Source organism: Myotis davidii, unplaced genomic scaffold (assembly GCF_000327345.1).
Source record: "Myotis davidii unplaced genomic scaffold, ASM32734v1 scaffold433, whole genome shotgun sequence".
NCBI lineage: Eukaryota > Metazoa > Chordata > Mammalia > Chiroptera > Vespertilionidae > Myotis > Myotis davidii.
The window spans coordinates 3,024,084-3,045,766 of NW_006293776.1; the positions used below are offsets into that span (position 1 = coordinate 3,024,084).

At 38.2% G+C, this 21,683-nt stretch overlaps 1 protein-coding gene across 2 annotated transcripts in view; it reads left to right on the plus strand.

Moving 5' to 3' along the window:
- The window catches only part of LOC102768934 (plakophilin-4), an 82,966-nt gene extending 65,924 nt beyond the window's left edge, over positions 1–17,042 (plus strand). Inside the window, exon 4 of one of the 2 annotated variants that reach the window (XR_001514491.1) lies at positions 16,990–17,042. Coding sequence is in view for 1 of the 2 variants with exons in the window: in XM_015566300.1 (XP_015421786.1) it covers positions 10,140–10,236 (97 nt within the window). In the remaining variant the exon portion in view is untranslated. Of the gene's footprint in view, positions 1–10,139; positions 10,252–16,989 lie in introns of those variants that run through there. The other variant, XM_015566300.1, reaches the window with a different exon arrangement.
- The last annotated feature ends 4,641 nt before the right edge of the window (positions 17,043–21,683 follow it).

Genomic DNA, 21,683 nt, shown 5'->3' on the forward strand with positions numbered 1-21,683 from the left:
GAATCGACCCTGGGCCCCTTCAGTTCACAGGCCGACACTCTATCCACTCAGCCAAACCAGCTAGGGCTACATGTTTCTCTTTTTGTATTTATAAATAATACTAGCGACCCGGTGCATGGATTCATGCACTGATGGGTTCCTTTGGCCTGGCCTGTGCCCTCTCACAATCCAGGACCCCTTGGGAGATGTCGGACTGTTGATTCTGGCTTGATCCCTGCAAGCCAGGCCGAGGGACCCCACCGGTGCACGAATTCGTGCACCAGGCCTTTAGTATGCATATAAGATCTTTGGTTAATCTCTTCCTGCCTTCCCCCTGAGATTCATCAGTCTATCCCATGTTTCCATGCCTGTGCATTGAGTGTCTTGCCCCCGGTGGTCAGGGTACATCATAGCTACCGGTTGAATGGTCGAACAGTCAAACAATTGGACGGTCGCTTAGGCTTTTTATATATATAGATTCCATTGAATAGTATGCACATTTTCTGTATTCATTCATCAACTAATAGACATTTTATTTATTTCTATTTTTTGGCTATTGTGAATAATGCTACTATATCTCAGGATTATGAGGGGGAAAATTCCACTGGTTTTGCTCTGAGCATTTTTAGTTTGGGGGTCAGGGAAAGACACAGGAATGGTAGAGATTCCCCTTAGCTTCTCTACTATCCTTCTTCTGCCTTCTTTCCTTTCTCCTTTGCTTTCTGTTATAGTAATTCTGTGTATATTACTGAGCTAGTTGTCCCTGTTAAGTTACTTGTAAGTGCATAGTAGGTACCTATGTAGGAGTCCTGTGGTATTCAATACAATGTAGCTCCCCTGTTTTCTTTCTTAGTGCTGTATTTGGTCACTAGTGACTGTCTTAATGGCCAAACATAAAAGTTCTCAGATTTCACTTCTAATTGAGACTAAATGAAGAATAAAGTATTTGATATTTAGATGTAATTATCAGAAATCCTCTTGGGGATCTCTGCAGTGAATATTTACTAAATGGATGCTCTTATGAGCAAATTTAGTAACTGAATTTTTATGATGCAACTCCTGTTGGAAAAAGAGTAAAGAATACTGCATCTGAGAGATACAAATGAGTCTGTGGTTGACTTGCAGCTCTACGGAAGTCGTTTATCTGCAGCAGTTTGTTCAAGCACAGTTCTTCCGGAAGGCATTTTAATTATTATTTCTCGATGTCATTACTGTCACAAGCTAATTTCATCAGGGACATACATAGCCAAGAGGTAACTATCTCTACACATTTGAATTAAACGTATAAAGTAAGTCTTCTGTAAGGCAGGTGAGCCCCAGGTAACTGAACCAGGATTCCATTAAGCTACATTTTAACAAAAATGTAACCATGTAGAATTTAGATTTTAAGCCCCAAGTAGTTTTCATAGGTAATAAAATCTTTTATGTACCTATAACATTATATAACAAAATGTTTTAACATAATAAATAAATGTTTCATAATGAATTGCCTATTTCTTATACCGAGCCTTTTAAAATGTTAAGTGAATGATATGGTTAGAAGAAACCCAAGAAGAGATCAAGTTTATATAGTTCGCATCAAAGTTCCAGATTATTTTAAGATTTTTAAAAATACATTTGCTTAAATATGAAGGCAGCCCAGCTGTATTAATTTTTTTGATTAATGAAGAGAAAAATACTTGTTAAAATTTAGAGGCCTGTGCATCTAAAATATATGTACCATGCCATTGTTTAATTATCTTTAAAGAGCTATGTTAATTAAAATAACATTATTTCATTTTTCTATAGTTTTTCACAGTTCACATTTTACGATTGCTATTCTTAAAATAAATAACAGTGAAGAATTATTGCATCAATACAAGAATAGCCCCCACCCTTAGTCATCAGGTTTTTTGTAATCATTTGTGCGTATTTATAAATTATAACATAATTTAAATAGGTTATATAGTATATTTCAAGTTGTTTCCTGAAAAAGTTCTCCTTCACTACACTATATAGGGATTAATAATTACTTTATTCATATATCTTCTTATTACTATCATTTTGGGTTTTATCTGTATTCTTTAATCTGTATCAAGAAATGTTAAAAAATACTGAGAAGTATAGCTGCTACGATATAACAATTTATGTACTCACATCACAGAATTGAAAATTATTGATAATTCCTTGTTGACATTTTTAAAAAAGACTTTATTTTTAGAGCAGTTTTAGGCTCACAGAAAAACCGTGCAGTAAGTACACATTGTTTTCAAATATTCCCTGTCCGCATCCGTGCCTCTCTCTCTCTCTCAGTATCCCCCACCAGATTGGTATATTTGTTACAAATGATGAACCTACACATCATTATCACCCAAAGTTCATAGTTTACATTAGGGTTCATTTTTGATATGCATTCTATGGATTTAGACAAATATAATAATGGCATATATTTACCATTATAGTATCATACAGAAGAGTTTAATTCTGCCCTAAAAATCATCTTTACTCCATCTATTTATTCCTCTCTCCCCTATAACTCCTAGCAACACTAATCTTTCTACTGTCTCTAGTTTCTTTATAAGAATATCATATAGTTAGAATCATACAATAGGTGGCCTTATCAGTCAGTTTCTTTCAAATTGTAATAAGCATTTAAAGTTCCTCCATGTCTTTTCACAGCTTGAAACTCATTTCTTTTTAGCACTGAATAATATTCTGTTGTCTAGATGCACCACAATTTATTTACCTTTCATCTACTGAAGGACATCTTGATTGCTTTGATCTTTTAGCAATTATGAGTGAAGCTTCTATAAAGATCTTAACATAGGTTTTTTTCCCCAGTTTTTTTCAAGAAAAACTATTTTATATATAATAATGTTACATGCAATAAACATTAATATCTCAAGAAAAATGATTTTAAATATAATGTTACATGCAATAAACACCAATTATTCAAGAAAAATTATCTTACATATAATATTACATGCAATAAACATTAATATTTCAAGAATAAAAGTGTTTTAAGTATAATATTACCAAAACTGTACTAACATAGTATGATATCACAAAAGTTGTAGGAAATATTAAAAATCTGCAAATAACAGGATTACTTCTATTATATTCTAGTATATTTTTCCCCCTCTGGCTCTATTTTTGTTCATCAGTTTATGTTGTTCATTATATTCCACAAATGAGTGAGATCATATGATATTTATCTTTCTCCAACTGGGTTATTTCACTTAGCATGATGGTTTTAAAGTCTGTTTTGTCAAATATGAGTATTGCTACTCCAGCTTTTTTTATTTTTATTTTCCATTTGCTTGGAAAAAGTTTTTCCATCCCTTCACTTTCATCAAAACATCAATGAGAGAGAAACATCGATCAGCTGCCTCCTGCACACCCCCTGCTGATGATGTGACCGCAACCAAGGCACATGCCCTTGACCGCAATCGAACCTGGGATCCTTAAGTCGCAGGCCAATGCTCTATCCACTGAGCCAAACCAGTTAGGGCTCTCTCTGTTTCTTTTTTTCATCAATCCCTTTAGCATTTCTTGTAATGCTGACTTGGTGATGATGAACTCCTTTAGCCTTTTTTCTTTTTGTCTGGGAAGCTCTTTATTTGACTGTCTATTTTGAAAGATAGCCTTGCTGGATATAGTAATTTTGGTCTCAGTTCCTTGCTTTCCATTACCTTGAGTACTTCATGCCATTCCCTTCTTGCCTATAGAGTTTCTGATGAGAAATCAGGTGTCAGCCTTATTGGAACTCCTTTGTATATTACAGTTTTCTTTTCTCTTGCTGCCTTTAAGATTCTCCCTCTCTCTTTAATTTTTGGCATTCTAATTATGATGTGTCTAGGTATAGGTCTTTTTGGATTCTTCTTGTTTGGGGTTCTCTGTGCCTCCTGAACTTTTGTGACTTTTTTCTTTACCAGGTTAGGGAAGTTTTCTACCAGTATTTCTTCAAACATCTCTATTACTTTCTCCCTTTCTGTCTCTTCTGGCACACCTACCATTCTAATATTGTTATGTTATTTGTGTTTTGTCATTCTTTATCTCAGACTGTTCTTTTTTCATAGTTACTATGTCTTTTTTCATACTATTTAGCATTTTTAATGTCATTACTCTGAACTCCGTTTCAGATAATTTCTTGTCTCTGCTTCATTATTCTCTTCTTCTGGAGAATTCACTGGTTTTTTCATTTGGGGGTTGTTTCTTTGTTTCCTCATTTTGGTTGTCTGTTTGGGTTTGTGACTATGTTTTAGGTAGATCCTTTATACCTCAATCTCTAGTGCAGGAAAGTATTAAAGGCTGTTTCTGACTAATTGGATCAGGTTAAGACTCAAAGCCTCCAGAGACCATCTCTGTCTATAGACTAATAGGATTCCAACTTGAATTATCCCCAGGCAATCATCCTCAGGTGTGGTGAGAGTTTTTTCAACAGAGTGGGGCAGTTGCTTCTGCCTGGAGGCCAATTGTTACTTTTAATTTCTTAAGTGGCCTCAGGGCAAGGTGTTTTCCAATAGGGTGTGTCAACTGTCTGCTCCCCAGGCAAGACAGATGTCTATGTGGGAAGGATGTCCTCCACTGTGTAAGGGAATGACTCACTCCAGGAAACTTGGGGTGTCTGCCTCCTGAGCTCTATCCCCTGAGTCCCCAGTCCTGGGTTCTGCTCTCACAGCTCCAGTCAGTCCACTTCACCCTCCCTCTGCAAGACTACAAGGTGGGTGGCTCCACAGGGAATTTTTGTGCATTGGCTCTTTAAGAGGGTGCCCGAACTTTCAGCTGCCACTCCCTGGCAGACAGTACCCCACTACTTTTCACAGCTAGATGTTATGTGGGTACCCTCCTCAGTTTGGGGAGCCCAGCCTCAGGATTAGATCCCAGAGTTCTCAGTGGCACCTCCCCACAGCTGAGATGTCTCTCCAGGACTTCAGCTGCCGTCTGTGGGTGCCCAGCCAGCCCTTTCGAACCTCCTTCCCTCCTACCAGTCTCTGCAGTCTCCACCTTCGGTCGTTGGGTATCAGGGTTCTCTCCTGTGAGTTTTCAATTGATTATTTAGGAAACCTTTGCGTATTTTAGTTGTAATCCCAGCTTGTTCCTGGGAGCATGTCCGTGCAGCATCCTGCCGCCATTTTTCTTAACATAGGCTTTTATGTGGATACTAGAGGCCTGGTACACAAGATTCATGCACTCGGGGGCGTCTCTCAGCCCGGCCTGTGCCCTCTCGCAGTCCTGGAGCCCTCGGACATCCTTAGCACTGCGGCGGAGGTGGGAAAGGCTCTGCCACCACCGCTGCACTTACCAGTGATAAGCCATGAGCCGTTAGCCCGGCTTCTGGCTGAGCGGCACTCCCTCTGGTGGTCAGTCCACATCATAGCAACCAGTCGTTACGTCATTCAAACGATTTGCATATTACCCTTTTATTAAATAGGATAGTTTTCACCTCTTTTGGGTAAATACCAAGGAGTTTGACTGCTGATCATATAATAAGAGTATATTTAATTTATAAGAAACCACCAAACTATCTTCCAAAGTGGCTCTTTGATTTTACATTCCCACTGGCAGAGAATGAGAGTTACTGTTGCTACACATCCTTGTCAGTACTTGTCAGTGTTTTGGATTTTGGGCATTCTAATAGGTGTATAGTGGTATCTCATTGTTTTAATTTGTAACTTTCATATGCTTATTTACCATTTGTATATCTTCTTTGATAAGGTGTCTGTTCAGGTCTTTGGTCCATTTTTTAATAGGGTTGTTCATTTTCTTATTGTTCCATTTTAATGACTGTATATTTTTGATAAGTCCTTATCTAATGTCTTTTGCATATATTTTTTCTCAGTCTATGCTTGTCTTCTCTTTTTATTAAAAACTAGAGGCCCAGTGCACGAATTCGTGTATGGGTGGAGAGACCAATCAGGCAGGGGGGAGAGACCACGGGTGGTTGGCCAGCTGGCCCTGCCCCTGGTCGAACTCCTTGTCGATCCCCGGGTGGAGGGGACAATTTGCATATTAGCCTTTTATTATGTAAGATTTTTAATGTTGACATTTTTACAAGTATTTCCCTTTTTTCTCTCCTTTGTTCATCTCCATTTCCCCTACTCTCTCCCCCTCACTCTCCATTGGCCTTTGCCAAACTGTTATCCATATCCATGGGATATGCATATATATTCTTTAGCTAATCCCTTTACCTTCTTTATCCGCTCACCCTCACTCCCATCCCCTCAGTTACTAGCCACTCACCCTCACTCCCATCCCCTCAGTTACTAGCCAGTCTGTTCCATGTATCCATGCTTCCAATTCCATTTTGTTCATTAGATGAATGAGTAATTTTGCTTATTCTTTTTGGTTCTATCATTAGTTTGTTTTTGTTTATTTTTAACTGAAATAACTCTGGGATGTTTATCTTAAAATAGTACAGTACATCACAACATAAAATATACCATATTAATCTATTTTTAGAATGAAAATATTTTAGTATTATGACAAGTATGTAAAAGAAACAACCTTCTATATGTGATATATAATAGATACTAAATTATCTAGAGCTGCAACTTAGGGTAAGTGAAAGCCCAAACAAATGATACTAATATACTAACATTACTTTCTATTTTCACATTTCCTTGAGTGCCTCTGTTTTTTTTCTCTGCAAATGTTTATGATGTCTTCTAAATTTACTCAATAAATAATAATGCCTTTTCTTTATTGTAGAGATACAAAGATACAAAAGCCTAGAAATTTCCAGTTTTGCAGAAGAGCTCATTATGCATAACTAGCAAAATGACAAATACCTTAGTAGCAGCATAAATATATGTCAGCATTTTATTATTTTTAATTTTGTGAAGAGCGCCGTGTTGATCAGATTACATTATCTGTCCTGACTTTCCCAGGAGGCCTTATCTTGGTGTCTTTGTTTCTCATATCCTTAGGTGAAATACTTTTTTATAATTATATTACAGGGGAAGAGAACAATAGCCATTGAGCACCTATTGCATAGCAGACACTTGTGCTAGATGTTTTGTGCCCATTATCTTCTGTTTAGTAGGGTTTCCATTTTGGTGGGGGTTTTTGTGTTTTAGTTTGCTTTGGTTTTAATTATTGCATACATGAATTTAACATGAGGATGATATTTTCCTCTAAAAATAGTGCTCTTCTATTGATTTTCCCCTGGAATGTCAGTAAGTGTTTTAAGAAAATTTCACCTCACTTAACTCCACTCTACCACCCCAAATAAACAGTCTATATAAAACCATGCTTACTAAACAGAGACCATTGTAAAACCCCTTGGTCCCAGCCCATCTCCACACCATTATTCTGTCTCTCCTTTGTGGCATCTGTATTGGCTACTATTTCTGTTCTCGATCTACACAAATATGTTACACGAAGTCAGGTAGATATTAATTCAGAGATTTTGGAAAACAATCTTGAAAAACATATTCTCCAGTTCATTATTTTAAGGGGGAAGGTTTACCATTCCTTCACCTAATCACTGTAACCTCCATCGTGAAATAAAAGAAGGTTGATGTTAAGTTCACATTCTCCTTAACCTTTCAGAAAACTACTCCTTGTAGAGCTCTAAACCGGTGATGTATAGAAAGGGAAATTTGAAATGTGATTGCCTAAAAGTGAGAGCCATCTATGAGTACATTTGCAGCAGTTAATCAGCTGCTGTAAAAATGAACATGGCACATCTGCCATGGGGGATAAAAAACAACTGACAAATTCACCAGGCTCTGTAGTGACTGAATTGTTATTATAACTGTCCTCCCTAAGGCTTCACAATCTATTTAATAACAAATCAATCTAATCTGTTTCTTGCATAGATTTTTCTACTCTGCTATGGTGTTATTCCACAATTAAATATGGGGAAAAGCACTCTAAAACTGGCAGGAGAAAAAGCCTGTAGGCTATAGATTTTCACAGCTAAAAAAAAAAGAAATCTTATATTAAACAACTGTACATTTTAACCACAGTCAGATAGTTTAGATACAACATTTGGTTTGCATTAATAAACTGCTTATAATCTAAGGAGGAATGTCTTTAGAGAATATGTGTGTGTTAATTTCTTTTAGTCTTTTTTATGTAATTGGAAAGGAACAAAAAACAGCCAATTATTCTAGGAGCCTGTGATGTGTAGTCTCTGCTTCAGAACTGCCAATTAAAGGTTAATCTACCACAGACCCTCTTTAGTTACATTTTCAATAATGGTGCTATTTGAGCCCCAGAGAATGCAAGTTATCTTAACCATGATATAAGCACCAGTGCTTAGGTAGTACAAAATCTGTTTTCTGAATCAGGAAAATACTTTTCAGTAAAACTTACTTGTAAATCGTTAAGTGCAGCAGTATTTTAGTAGATTCCATATGAACATAAACACAAAGGTAGAAATTGTATTATTGACTAGAGTAACATATTAAGAATAAGTCCAGAAGTTAAACTCTTGGGTGAATTTTGCAACTACTAACAAAATAATGTGTCTAGATCAGTGATCGCCATTTCTAAAATTGTTAGCTGAAAAGATGATGGGAAACTTTACAGTGAGTGGATCAGGCTCACAGCACTTGAACCCACTAGTCTCCCTATGTTAGTGTCACCAAACAGGAGACAACCAGCAGTTAGTGCTTCCTGATATGATACACTGGAAAGTACATGACATCACCTATGACACATTCTTTCCCCCAAATTGCTCAACCATCCTCCTTTTTTCTCACTTTTTTTTTTAATTTGGAATTATTTCACTTGCCCTATAGAATTCCTGATGGACTGGATCTAGCTAATATATCAGAACAATGATATGTAACATGTTCTTCTGTCTCTGTATTTCCTATGAGCTGACATTTATGAAAGTGTACTTTAAAACAGATTTTTAGAGACATAACAACAAATACAATGTGTGGAGCTTTGATATTAAGAATTTTGCTGTTACTTATATGTGTGGTAATGTTATTTATTGATAAGATGTTATGAAGTGATGAGATGTCTGCAGTTTACTTCAAAATCTTCTAATGCAGATTACTTAGTGGGTGAAGATACAGTGAAATATGTGTGACCACGTTTTCACTTTTTTTTGTTAAAGCTGGGTACTGAATACATGGGGGTTCCTGTTACTGTTCTCTTTTCTATATATGTGTGTGCTTCTGCACACTTAAATGCTGTATAACAAAAATATTTTTAAATGCTAAATGATTTGATTCTTAGTTTTCTGACTGAAACTGCAGTTAAAATTTATTTTACTTTTATGGAATGAAGATAGTTATATTTCTTAATCTGAGTGATGGATCTTCTTTTCAATAGTTTAGATAAAAATCATTTAAATTGAATAAATTGTGAAGCTACACAGTATGCTCCATATACCCCAATAATGCCTTCCCCATCAATAATGTTAGCTCATGGTGGCAATGACTGGGAGAGGGAGCAACAGGGGGAAGAGAGATAAAGTTGATCAACCACTTTTCTCATTACAAACCATTGTTCCTCTTTTCATGTCTCTCCAAAGAATACTGGACCTTAAATCTGGGAATTTAAAGCAATTTTCCAACCACTTTTCCCTAGTTTAGTTGCCATGGAGGGTGCCTCTTCAACCACTGAATAGTGTTTACGGATCCTGTTATGCCTCAAAAATGTGGTTTTGAGAGACTTTACCCTGTTCCTCCATTATCATTATTATCATTCTTTCTCATTTATTCTTTCAGTCTTTTTTCTTTTCATTCCCCTATTCAGTAGTTTGGAAAATGTACACATTTGTGTTGATAAATAGAGAAGAGAAGGGAACAATGGTAGTAAGAAAACGTGGGACAGATTATGTATCCATGGGAGTGTTGGGGAGAGATTTGAAGCATTCTAAAACCACTTTCCAAGATCCCGTACTTCTTTTTTTTTTAAATATATATTTTATTGATTTTTTACAGAGAGGAAGGAAGAGAGATAGAGCGTTAGAAACATCGATGAGAGAGAAACATCGAGCAGCTGCCTCCTGCACATCTCCCACTGGGGATGTGCCCGCAACCCAGGTACATGCCCTTGACCGGAATCGAACCTGGGACCCCCCAGTCCGCAGGCCGACGCTCCATCCACTGAGCCAAACCGGTCTCGGCTGAGGTACTTCTTAATACTTAGAAACGTAGCATTATGCTATGCCAAATGTTGACTGTATCCTTATATGTATCCATTCTTTTTTCCAGGACAGTTATTGATGACCCTGGGTCTATACTCTGGCCCACTTGTGAATTCATTCCTCCTTCCTCACTAAAACTGTTGTTTTATGATGCTTGTCCATGAATCAAGAGCTGAAAATGCTGTTACACCTTGAGAAAGATAATTTCCTTCAAAATCAAAGCAGAAATTTAAGAAATATATTATGTTCTTGGTTTTTACACTCAAAATGAGAATAAAATTTTTCTCAAGTTGAAGAAACTCTGTTGTTTATAAAAGTAAATTCTTACTCTGGGTAATAGCATTATATTTTTATATATTTTTTTAATCCTCACCCGAGGACATGCTTAATGATTTTAGAAAGTGGAAAGGAGAGCGAGAGAAAAACACCGATGGGTTGCTTCCAGTACACACCCTGACCAGGGATCAAACGCGAAACTTGGGTATGTGCCCTGACTGGGAATCCAACACACAAGCTTTTTGTGTATGGGACTATGCTCCAACAACTGAGCCCTCTGGCTGGGGCTAGGTAATTTCACTTTTAAACACACTAAATTTGATAGTGCCTTTACATGAATATCAAATAATTGAATGTCAATAAAGCTTTTGCTTTTGAGTATCTGAACAGGATAAATCAAGGGAGTATGAGTTTAATAAAAAATTTAAGCATATGATATCTTAAAATTTATTTTAAGGAAATATTTACTTAGACTTTTCAAAGCACTTTAAATTCTAAATAATGTATAAAATGAAATTGCATGCATCATAAAGCTATTCATAATGATGAAATTTGAAGGGTTTGGATTCTAGTCAGGGTATCTCAACAGCTTAGTCCTGGGCTCCGTCTCACGTAAAGCAAAGAGAAGAACAGGACCCCTGCCCGCCTCCTTCCCAGTGCTAGCTTTATTTAAAAGTGAAGATTTGAATTGTTTTATACATTTCTTTTAGAAAGGAAAAAAAGCATGTTTGTGTGTCTTCTTTATTTTAAATTTTTTAAAAAATTGTTTTTCTTTCTGTTTTCTTCACCTTTGGAGGGTTTTGGAAGAATAGAAATGAGGGAAACAATAACATTTTGTAGGCCATGGACGCATATAATTTGCAGTAGTCTATATTCTACGGCTGACCTTTGCATAAATAATGTCCTGAGTTATGCAGGATACTTAGGAAAGATAGTATGCTGTTGTGTTAAGCCATTTTATTATTTTCATCTCAGTTACTTTCACTCTTTCAAATGTCAACTGAAATGTTAGAAAACACTTCTATTCTAATTTCTACTTTGACTGGTTGGAAAACCTGTTGTGGGATGGGCTTAAACAGAAGTCATGCTTCCTGTATAATTTATGGAGACACCACAGGGAACTATTTGTCTCATTTTTGTCTAGTACTATATCCTTTTTGATCTTTCCCTTCCCATATGGTCTTCTGGATCTTTTATTCATGGATTCAAAGCACTAACACAAAATGCTTTTGTCAAAGAATATTTAACATCATCTAAAATGTGTTCACCTCCAATCCCTATGAAAGTTACTTGAATTGTTGAAAGGGCTATTATCTAGAATTTCCTGTTCCTTTCATGTTTTTGCTGTGCTCAAATACATAATTTTCTCTTTAGGAGACTGCTCATAATATTTATTTATATCTTACCTGGAATTTATTTTAAATTGCTGTGTTTTTTTTTCTTCAATTTTTAAATCTATTGATTGATTGAGAGAGAGAGAGAGAGAGAGAGAGAGAAAGAGAGAGATCGAGATCAGTTTGTTATTCCACTTATTTATGCATTCATTGATGATTCTCTTTTTAAAGTATATTTTATTGATTTTTTATAGAGAGGAAGGGAGAGAGATAGTTAGAAATATCAATTAGCTGCCTCCTGCACATCTCCTACTGGGGATGTGCCCGCAACCCAGGTACATGCCCTTGACTGGAATCGAAGCCAGGACCTTTCAGTCTGCAGGCCGACGCTCTATCCACTGAGCCAAACCGGTTTCGGCCATTGATGATTCTTGTATGTGCCCTGACCAGGGATTGAACTGCAACCTTGGCTTATTGGGACGACATTCTAAGGGTTCAAAAATATGGTAGAGTAGCATAAGGGAAAAGTGGAATGAAGAAAGCAAGGGTGAGAACAAAGTAGAGCCAATAATGAGATCACAAATGTCCCCCATAGTGACTGGTTATACATTGTACTCTACACTTGCCAGCAGCCCATGGAAACCAGATCAACCTGCTAGACCACACTTTGCTGTCCCTGTGGCATGTGATTTTTTTTTTAAGACTAAAAGTGTGAAAGCACATTTTGTGACCATAGCCAGTTTTTTTAGGCAATGTATCGAGAAGGAATATATGTTCAAACTGAGCCTTTGTTCTTTCCTGTGTTCCATGCAGTATCAGGCCTACCTCCCTAGAGCTGTTTTGTTTGCTCCTTCTGTTGGCCACACAAGTGATTTGGTCTAGGGTACAGCTGGATTGGCACACATCCATCACCACTGTGGGAAAGGAACCTTAGGCTCTGCTGCTGGTGGGTCAGGGGCAGCTGCATCTTACATGAAAGACATTTTTAATTCAGGTGCCCTTTCTTTATCCTATATAATAAAAGCATAGTATGCAAATTGTCCCCTCCACTAGGAGTTCATCTGGGAGTTGGGGGCGGGGGGGGACTGCTGGCTGTGGCAGGCGGCCGGAGGGGGGGAGGGAGTACCTAGCTGGCAGCTGCTAAGGACCCTACTTAGTGCACGAATTTCGTGCACTGGGCCTCTAGTTAATAAATATGAAAAGAGTCTCTTTGCCCTCTCCCATTTATAATGCTTTGCTTAGTTCAAGTTATGGACGTATTGTGTACCATTTTCAGGACAATTTTAAACCATAACACATAGAAATAATAAACTTTGATTATGAGTATGTTGTCATTTCACGGTTTCGCTTTTCCTGATTGCTGAGATCAAGTGGTCCTTTCTTAGGAAGAAGGAAACCAGTCTTCATCTAATAGACACTTGTCCAGGGTCTGATTCCATGATAAAGAGAGTACAGAGAGGAGCCTTGGTCCTGGGATGATTGTGAATTTGGAGGAAGAGCTTTTGTTTTTGTTCCTATTGTGATTGATTGTGAATAGTCAATAACTAAATTTTGAAAAGGCTTTACTACATATTTTCATGTAATGCTATAAAGGCATGCATCTTCCCGAAAACGAACATTGTTTACATTAAAATGAATAGCCTTGATTTATTAATTTGCTGATTAATTTGCTTTTAATTGCTGTTCACTGATTAGACAGTACCCAACTTCATTTATGAATGGATTTCATTCTAGAAGGTTGTTGATAATTAAGTTATTGGAAAATGTGAATACATCTTCCCACTGAAACTAACTTATTATGTATAATTCAGTTTTTGTATTTGAAAATGTGTTTCACATTCCATTGGAAGCTCTTGAACACAAGCTACTTGGCATCTTCAGATGAGAAATGAAAGGAATGGGATGGAGTCATTGTGGGCACGGTGCCCGTAGACACATTGTAGACATTGCATAAAAGTTGGGGAAGTGTTTCGAGGAATAGATGGTTAGAGGGAGGCAGGGAAGAAGACTTTCTAATAGGGAGTTGCCCCTAATTCTAATAAAAGCGGGTTATATTCAGTGACTTAATGATTCAGAGGGATTAAGCAAAAATATAACAAAATGTGATATATATATATGTATGTGTGTGTGTATATATATACACATATACATATATATATAAACACACACATATACATACATACACACACATCAATCACAGACAACAGTGTGGTGATAGCTGGAAGGAAGGGGGTGTGGGAGTAGGTGGAGGTGGGCAAAAGGGGAAAATGAAGATGGAAAGTGACTTTGCTTAGAGCTGTAGGCACACAATACAGTGCGCAGATGATGTTTTTGTACAGCATATAGCAGAAAACTTAATATCCTGAAAAAAAGTTATTTTTTTCTTTCTTTTTCTTTCTATTTTTTGTTAATCCTAGCCAGAGGATATTTTCCCTTTATTTTTAGAGAGTGGAAGAGAGAGGGAAAGACAGAGAGAAACATCGATGTGAGAGAAACACATCAGTTGGTTGCCTCCTGCATGAGCCAGGGCTGGGGAGGAGTCTGCAACTGAAGTATATGCCTCTGGACCGGAATCGAACTCAAACCCGGGACCCTTTGGCCCACAGGCCAATGCTCTATACACTGAGCCAAACTGGCTAGAGCAGGGGTGGGCAAACTTTTTGACTCGAGGGCCACAATGGGTTCTTAAACTGGACCGGAGGGCCAGAACAAAAGCATGGATGGAGTGTTTGTGTGAACTAATATAAATTCAAAGTAAACATCATTACATAAAAGGGTACGGTCTTTTTTAGTTTTATTCATTTCAAACAGGCCGGATCCGGCCCGTGGGCTGTAATTTGCCCACAGCTGGGCTAGAGCAATGACCAGTTTTAACAGACCTGTAGGGTTAGGGTGAAGACAATTGGGCTGAACATAAGGGGTAAGCAAAAGGAGGTTTACAGTTGTGATTACATAAAAAGGAGTTTATTCTTGTGTTTATTAATACAAGATGAGAAATAAAGGGAATGGGATGGAGTCATTGTGGGCCCAGTGCCTCTATTGTATTATTTTTCATACAAACAACTAAAACCTACCTTTATCCACCTCTGTATAGTCATCAAAATATACCGGGACACTTTTACTTATTTTTAATCATAATGTTAGCTCAGTTTCCTAATGATTTTTATCTTGTATCTAACTTAGAGTAGGGGAAGATAGTCTGAACTGAGGCTTCCCATTGCCTTCACTTAGGAATGCCTTATTGGTGACGAAAGAGGCCTTTCAGCAGAAAAATGCTGTTTGCCTGCTTGTGACACAATGAGGCTACTGGAATTTCCTGCCTTCAGTAGAGGAGAATAAGGTGACTTGCTTAAGCAACGTAATAACTGATTTTTTTATACCTGATCTTTCAGAACAATGAAGTACTCGGTATTACTTTTTTACAATTTGTGTTACAAGAACAATATATATCAAGCTCCTACAATATACTAGGTACTCGGCACAAAGACATGAGCAAAAGAGAAACAACCTTTGCCCAGTTGGATCAATTACCATGAATTATATCCTATAATCTGTAATTTCGAGAATAAAAAGTCTTGCAGGGGTGTTTCATTAAAGTTAATGTAAGTTTTAAACTCAGAAGATAGATAGTAGACTTTCATGATATTTCTAAGAAACTTGACATATTAATCATTTCTGGATGGCAGTTTAATTCATCGTGTATTTTAGTATTGGCAAAAAAATGTGAACATCTTGATGGGAACACAGTTGAATAAATACCAACCTCTGTGCTTAGAAAACTAATTTAGATAATAGAACTAAAAGACAAAGATTCCAGAGAAGTTGAAATTAGGTGTAAGGAGCCACTGTTAGAATCAAAGATAAAGTACCCTCAGGAGCAGGACAAATGTGCCCTTACTGGTATTTGACCAGATTTTCACCTTTTTTCCATCTCATCAGTCCTTTGGCATTCGGGAGTGCATCAGATAAGGGACATCACTGAAGTGCTGAAGATTAGCATTAGCTGATTGACTCCATTCTTTGGGAGCATGCTCCCTGCTTGCAGCTAATTTCAAGGTCCTGGAATGTGGCCTGCTGTGCCTCTGGTGAGGAAAAGGCAAATCACTCACAGAATCGAAGTTCAGGGAGTTCTTACTTAACCTCCAGTTTTTAACCAGCAAGAGTTCTAGTAACCACTTAGTGACATGGGGAGGGTAGCCAGGGGTTAAAAGAAATTAAAATCTTAGAACTACTGCATTGAAAGGATTGTTCCCTTCATATTGAAAATACTTCAATATGTATTTTATTCTGATTTCAAAATAAAAGTGCAAATGTTTAAAAGAAAAATCCTTTTCATTGTGCCCCACAGAGATAACTGCTTACTACTTTGGTTTTTACTTTTCTAGACTTCTTTCTAGGCATATTGTATGTATGTATGTGTTAATGTAAAAATGGGGTCACAAGCTGTTCTAGCATACAGCACAGTGATGAGAAGCCCTGATTTAGGGATCAGACCATTCTGGGTTTGAATCCCAGTTCTTCCAGGTATATAACAAGTCTTTGTCCAGTTACTTTATCTGTAAAACCTATCCCTAAGGTTGTTCTGAGTAGTATAAAGTAGATAATATATGTGAAGTACCAGTAATTAAGCATTTAGTAAATGCTTAATAATCCAGCCTCTTATTCCTACCACACTGTCCCCTTCTTACCATGCTTTCCTATATTGATGGCAGGGGTGGGGGGAGCAAAGGGACACAGATATGTTTTTAAATGGGTATAAACCAAGAAAAATATATAGTTAAAAATTTCTCCTGGCTTGTAGAACCTTATATTTTTTATATAAAGTTTTATGATTTAAATTTCATAGGGGTCAATTCAGGTGGGTCAAACTGACCCCCTTAACATTTGTGTCTATTGTATCTAGGCCTTCTTTGGAAAATAGGTAAAACAATGACGTTGTTAACAAATTTTTTGGTTCTTTTGTATGTATATGGAATTTGCATATTATCACAAAAAGCAACATAGTATATCATATACAGTAAATAGCATGATCACCATATGTACTTTTGCTAGTTTATTTGTCTTATCCAAGAAGAATCTTATGTCACTTTATTTGCCTTAATTCCAAGTAGACATACAATTTTGTCTCAAATTAATGGAGAAGGTTAAATATTTACCTTAGTTGAAAGAGTAATTTTAAATTTTGTTTCAGATTTTTATGCTTTATGTAATTAAATGTGAAAATTAAATGTGTATATGCAAAATGGGTCCACAGTTAAATTTCATGACAAAGGAAGTAAATGTTTTTTCCCCCTTCTTTTTCTCTAGCTCAACTGAAAAGTCATTTCCTTGGAGATCAGCAGGTATGAGTTTTTATCATATAAAAAAATCTTTATTATGTTTTGCACGCACACACACACATAAATAGTTTCATTGCATGCTTTTTGAATTACCACCTCTTACTAAAAAGCCAAGCAAGCAAATCCTTTAATTGTAACAATAATGAGCTATTTTGCTTTGAAATAATAATTTTTAATATGCTTAATTTTTTAAAAAATAATTGAATAGATTTGAATATGTCAATGGTAAAGAAAATAAGGTTACAGCATTGGACATCAACACTGTTAACATCAACCCAATAACTGAAAATTTTATATCATAAGCAAACACAGGGAATTCCCTCACAAAGGTTATTGTATAATCTGGGCAAGTTGGCTAACTATTTGTATAAGTCAAGGTTTTATCTTTCACAGTGTTTCTCATACTCAGAAGAGTTACCTGAAATGGTCATTTTCTTTATGTAGAATATCTGATAGCTTCTCATGTAGTCTGGAAGCTTCTTTTTATTTTTCAGTTTTACCCTAAATTCACCTCATACAAAAGATGAATTGAGAAGAGCATCTGCCACTTCCAGAAATATTTGATGTCTCAGCCTTCATTCATTGAATGTTTATTGAGCAGTCACATCATGGACCCAGTACTGTACACATTGCTGGTCAGACAGTGATGGGCACAACACACATATGTCCTCACCTGCCAGGAGCTTATAATGTAAAGGGATGTATACATCCTAGAATCGGCTTTGATATCTAAATACTTTGGCAGTTTTTAAACAAGGCTTGAATTGCTTAAGACTCAGGTCACCAAATGCCTGGTATCTGCATTTGGCTGACCCTGGTGCCAGCAGTCTTGTGTTACTTACAGTGCGTACAAGGCACTCTGTTATTTATCAAGGCGCTATTCCCAAGAACTGTAGTGTTTGCGCAAACCCTCGAGTAGGCAGAGACATATGAAAAGTTATCTAATGAGACTTACAAAGAGCAGTTCAATACAGGGCATGCCATGAAATGATATGTGGTTAATTGCCAACTAAGTATTATGTGGGAAGCATAGTTATAAACATACAACCTGCTTCTGAGAGAGCTTTGCCGACAAGATGGGCCTGGAACCCAGGGCCTGACGTAGAGAGAGGGTTGTCATTAGGCAGCAGAAGAGAGAGCAGAAATGTCACGTGGAAACATTTAAAACTGGTTTGGGAGATGATAAAATGTGCAAAGACTAGACAGCCACAATGGGTCAAATTATAGAGATCTGCAAATATCAGGGCTGTTGAACTCTCCTCTTGCAGGTTTTTGGAGGAGCCACTGAAATTCCTTTGAGCAGAAAGTCACCTGACAAACATTCTTCAGAGCTATGAGCTGTTAAAAAGTGACTTGAAAAATTTAGTTTAAAGAAAAATGCTAGGCACACCATACTGCATTTGTTAATTGGCTTTGGTGAAACTTTACCATTTAATATAAATTTTTTCTGTTAGTTCCTCTTTAATACTGCATCATTAATTTATTCCAGAACTGTTTCTTGAGAGCCTTTAATAGCTGTCTTGCACATAGTGTCCATGTTTAAATCAAGTATCCTTGACCTCTTCAGTGAACGTATATACTGTGTACACCTACAATTTGGGGCTGGGGAGATGCTTTAAAGAAAAACTATTAAGTATATACATTATCTTCAGGTTTCTAATTTTTCATTCTCATAACATTGTGGTAAACATCCCTGTATATAAAATTATATCTGCATCTTTGATTTACCTTAAGCTAGATTTTTTCAAAATATAGTTTATTGATTTTTTTACAGAGAGGAAGGGAGAGGGATAGAGAGTTAGAAACATCGATGAGAGGGAAACATCGATCAGCTGCCTCCTGCACACCCCCTCCTGGGGATGTTCCTGCAACCAAGGTACATGCCCGTGACTGGAATCGAACCTGGGACCCTTCAGTCCACAGGCCGACGCTCTATCCACTGAGCCAAACTGGTTAGGGCTTAAGCTAGATTTTTAAGAAGAAAATTATTTAATGTATATGGAAATTTTTCAAGGCTCTTAATAACTGTAACCAAGTTGCTTTCCTGAAAAAGATTGTATTCTCCCTCCCTTAAGGGATATGAGGTTGATCCTCTCATATTCTCTCATTAGTGTCATCATTTATATTTCTAATTATCTACAAAATATTAAAGTACCTCTGTATTGCCCCTTTCTATTGAAGGGTTAGTGTTTGACAGATGAGAGTTCTCGGTAGCCCAAGGAAAATAGCTGCATCCTCCAGGGCCGTCAGGAAAACTGAGCTGTTGCCATAGCTGAATATAGGGATTTGATACAGGGAAGTTATAGTTAAGAAAGTGTGGTGGGTTGGAAGGTTTGGGAGAGTTGAACAGCATGATGAAGCACCCAAGAGATTAATCATATTAATAGAAGCTGCTACCATTTCTAGGATTACAAGGGCAAAGGGCTAGGTGGTTTGGAGGTGGGGCAGGGAGCGTTTTCCAGCATTAGCTGAAAGCACGAAGGAGATACAGCCTCACCAGAATGTTGCCTCAAGTAGAGCTGCAGAAACGCCCTGGCTTTTCCGTGTTGTCCCCCTCCTAACCCACAGCAGTCTGCCATGCTGAATTGAGCGGGAATGACAGGTGTAGATTTTTAACTACCGTATTTGCCGGCGTATAAGACGACTGGGCGTATAAGACAACCCCCTAACATTTCCACTCAAAATACAGAGTTTGTTATATACTCGCCGTATAAGACTACCCCTCTCTTCCGCACACCTTCCACACACCAAATAAAAGGTAAAACAATATCAGATTTGATTTTAACATTTTAATTTATATTCAAATGCTTATGACATGCAGGAAAACTGTCACAAGGCTGTATGTAATCAAACATATACATAAAACAGTGCAAGTTTATTACCGGTAAACATACCGGTAATTCACTAAAGAAAACACACTCTATAGACTGGTACCGTAGATGCTTCTCAGGAACACAGGCAAGCAGCCCACAACCTAGAGGGACTGTCAATGATAGAAGTAAGATAACAAATAGAGGGAGAGAGCAAGTGCCGGGCAAGTCCCTAGCAAGTTTGCTGGCGTGACAGTTTCACCTTAAAAGCCTTCAAACTCCTCTTTCCACCCTTGCATCAGCATCTCCCTGGGACCTCACTAGTGCGCAAGTGCGAGCTCTTCAACATTCTAACAGGCACCATGATAGCGCAAAATCGCGAATCTTCAATGCATATGTAAAGAAATATACGGTAACCCGAATTTACCACACTCGCAAAATCGCACACAGCCAACCATACACGCAGTATGGTATCGCGATTCGCGATTTTGCGCTATCATACTGGGTGTATGGTCGGCTGTGTGCGATTTTGCGAGTGTGGTAAAATCGCATAACAGCAAAATCGCATAACAGCCGAGCATACACCCAGCAGCGCTGCTGATGCCTGAACGGTATGTGGAATGAAGTGGGCGGGCATCGGGAGGCCACTATGGCACGGGGCAAGCACTATGGGCAGTCTATCTGAAGTGTACCTGGCGTATAAGACGACCCCCCACTTGGAGGCATATTTTTCAGGGCCAAAAAATCGTCTTATACGCCGGCAAATACGGTACCAAAAAGCCAGGAGGCACAGTGCATAATTGTGTTGATTTACATATAGAGAGCATGACCTTCAATTATGAAGACACATGATAGGCCATGAGATAGTTGAGCACTGGGCACTCCTTCTACCTCTTCTACCCTTTAATACATTGACTCAGCTTCAGTCATTTGACCACCACCTTCACAATTTACTAATGCACGAAATATAGATCGATAAAATATGTTATATATGTAAATATTACACACACACACACACACAAACAGCTTCCCAGATACTTTAATGTTAGGGAAATACAGCTCCAGTAATTCATCTGCCTCACCCAATTCACACCTAATAACTGTGCTTCATGCCTTTTGTCAGAGTGTACTCTTGCCCAAACTCATATTCAGACCTGGGAGGTATTACATTTACTTACGCTTTTTTCTTTTGGTGCGGAGGGGGAAATATATTAACCTTCAAACACAGCAATCACAACTGATACTTATTTAACTTTGTTATCTTAACTAGTTATTTGTTATTAGAGGCCCGATGCACGAAATTCATGCATAGGTAGGGTCTCTAGGCCTGGCTGGCGATCAGGGCCAATCTGTGGGGCAACTGGCGGGGTGATCGGGGGACGGGGGGGCCTGCTGACACCCACCTTGGCCGGCCTGGCACCCCCCACTCGCCAGCCCTGCCCCCCCACCTCCACCTGCTTGCCAGGTGGCCCTGTCTCCTGCCACCACCACCCGTCACCTCCCTCTGCAGGGTGACCAGCGGAGCAATCGGGGGGCCCCCACTGGCACCTGCCTTAGCTGGCCTGGGGCCTGCAGGCTTGGGGTAGCTTCTGTGTTGAGCATCTGCCCCCTGGTGGTCAGTGCACATCATAGCAACTGGTTATTCCACCGGTTGTTCTGCCATTTGGTCGATTTGCATATTAGATTTTTACTATATAGGACTAGAGGCCCGCTGCACTAAAATTTGTGCACTCGGGGGTGGGGGGGTACTTCAGCCCAGCCTATGCCCTCTTGCAGTCTAGGACTCCTCAGAGGATGTCCACCTGCTGGCTTAGGCCCGCTCCCTGGGGGGATCGGGCCCAAGCTGGCAGTC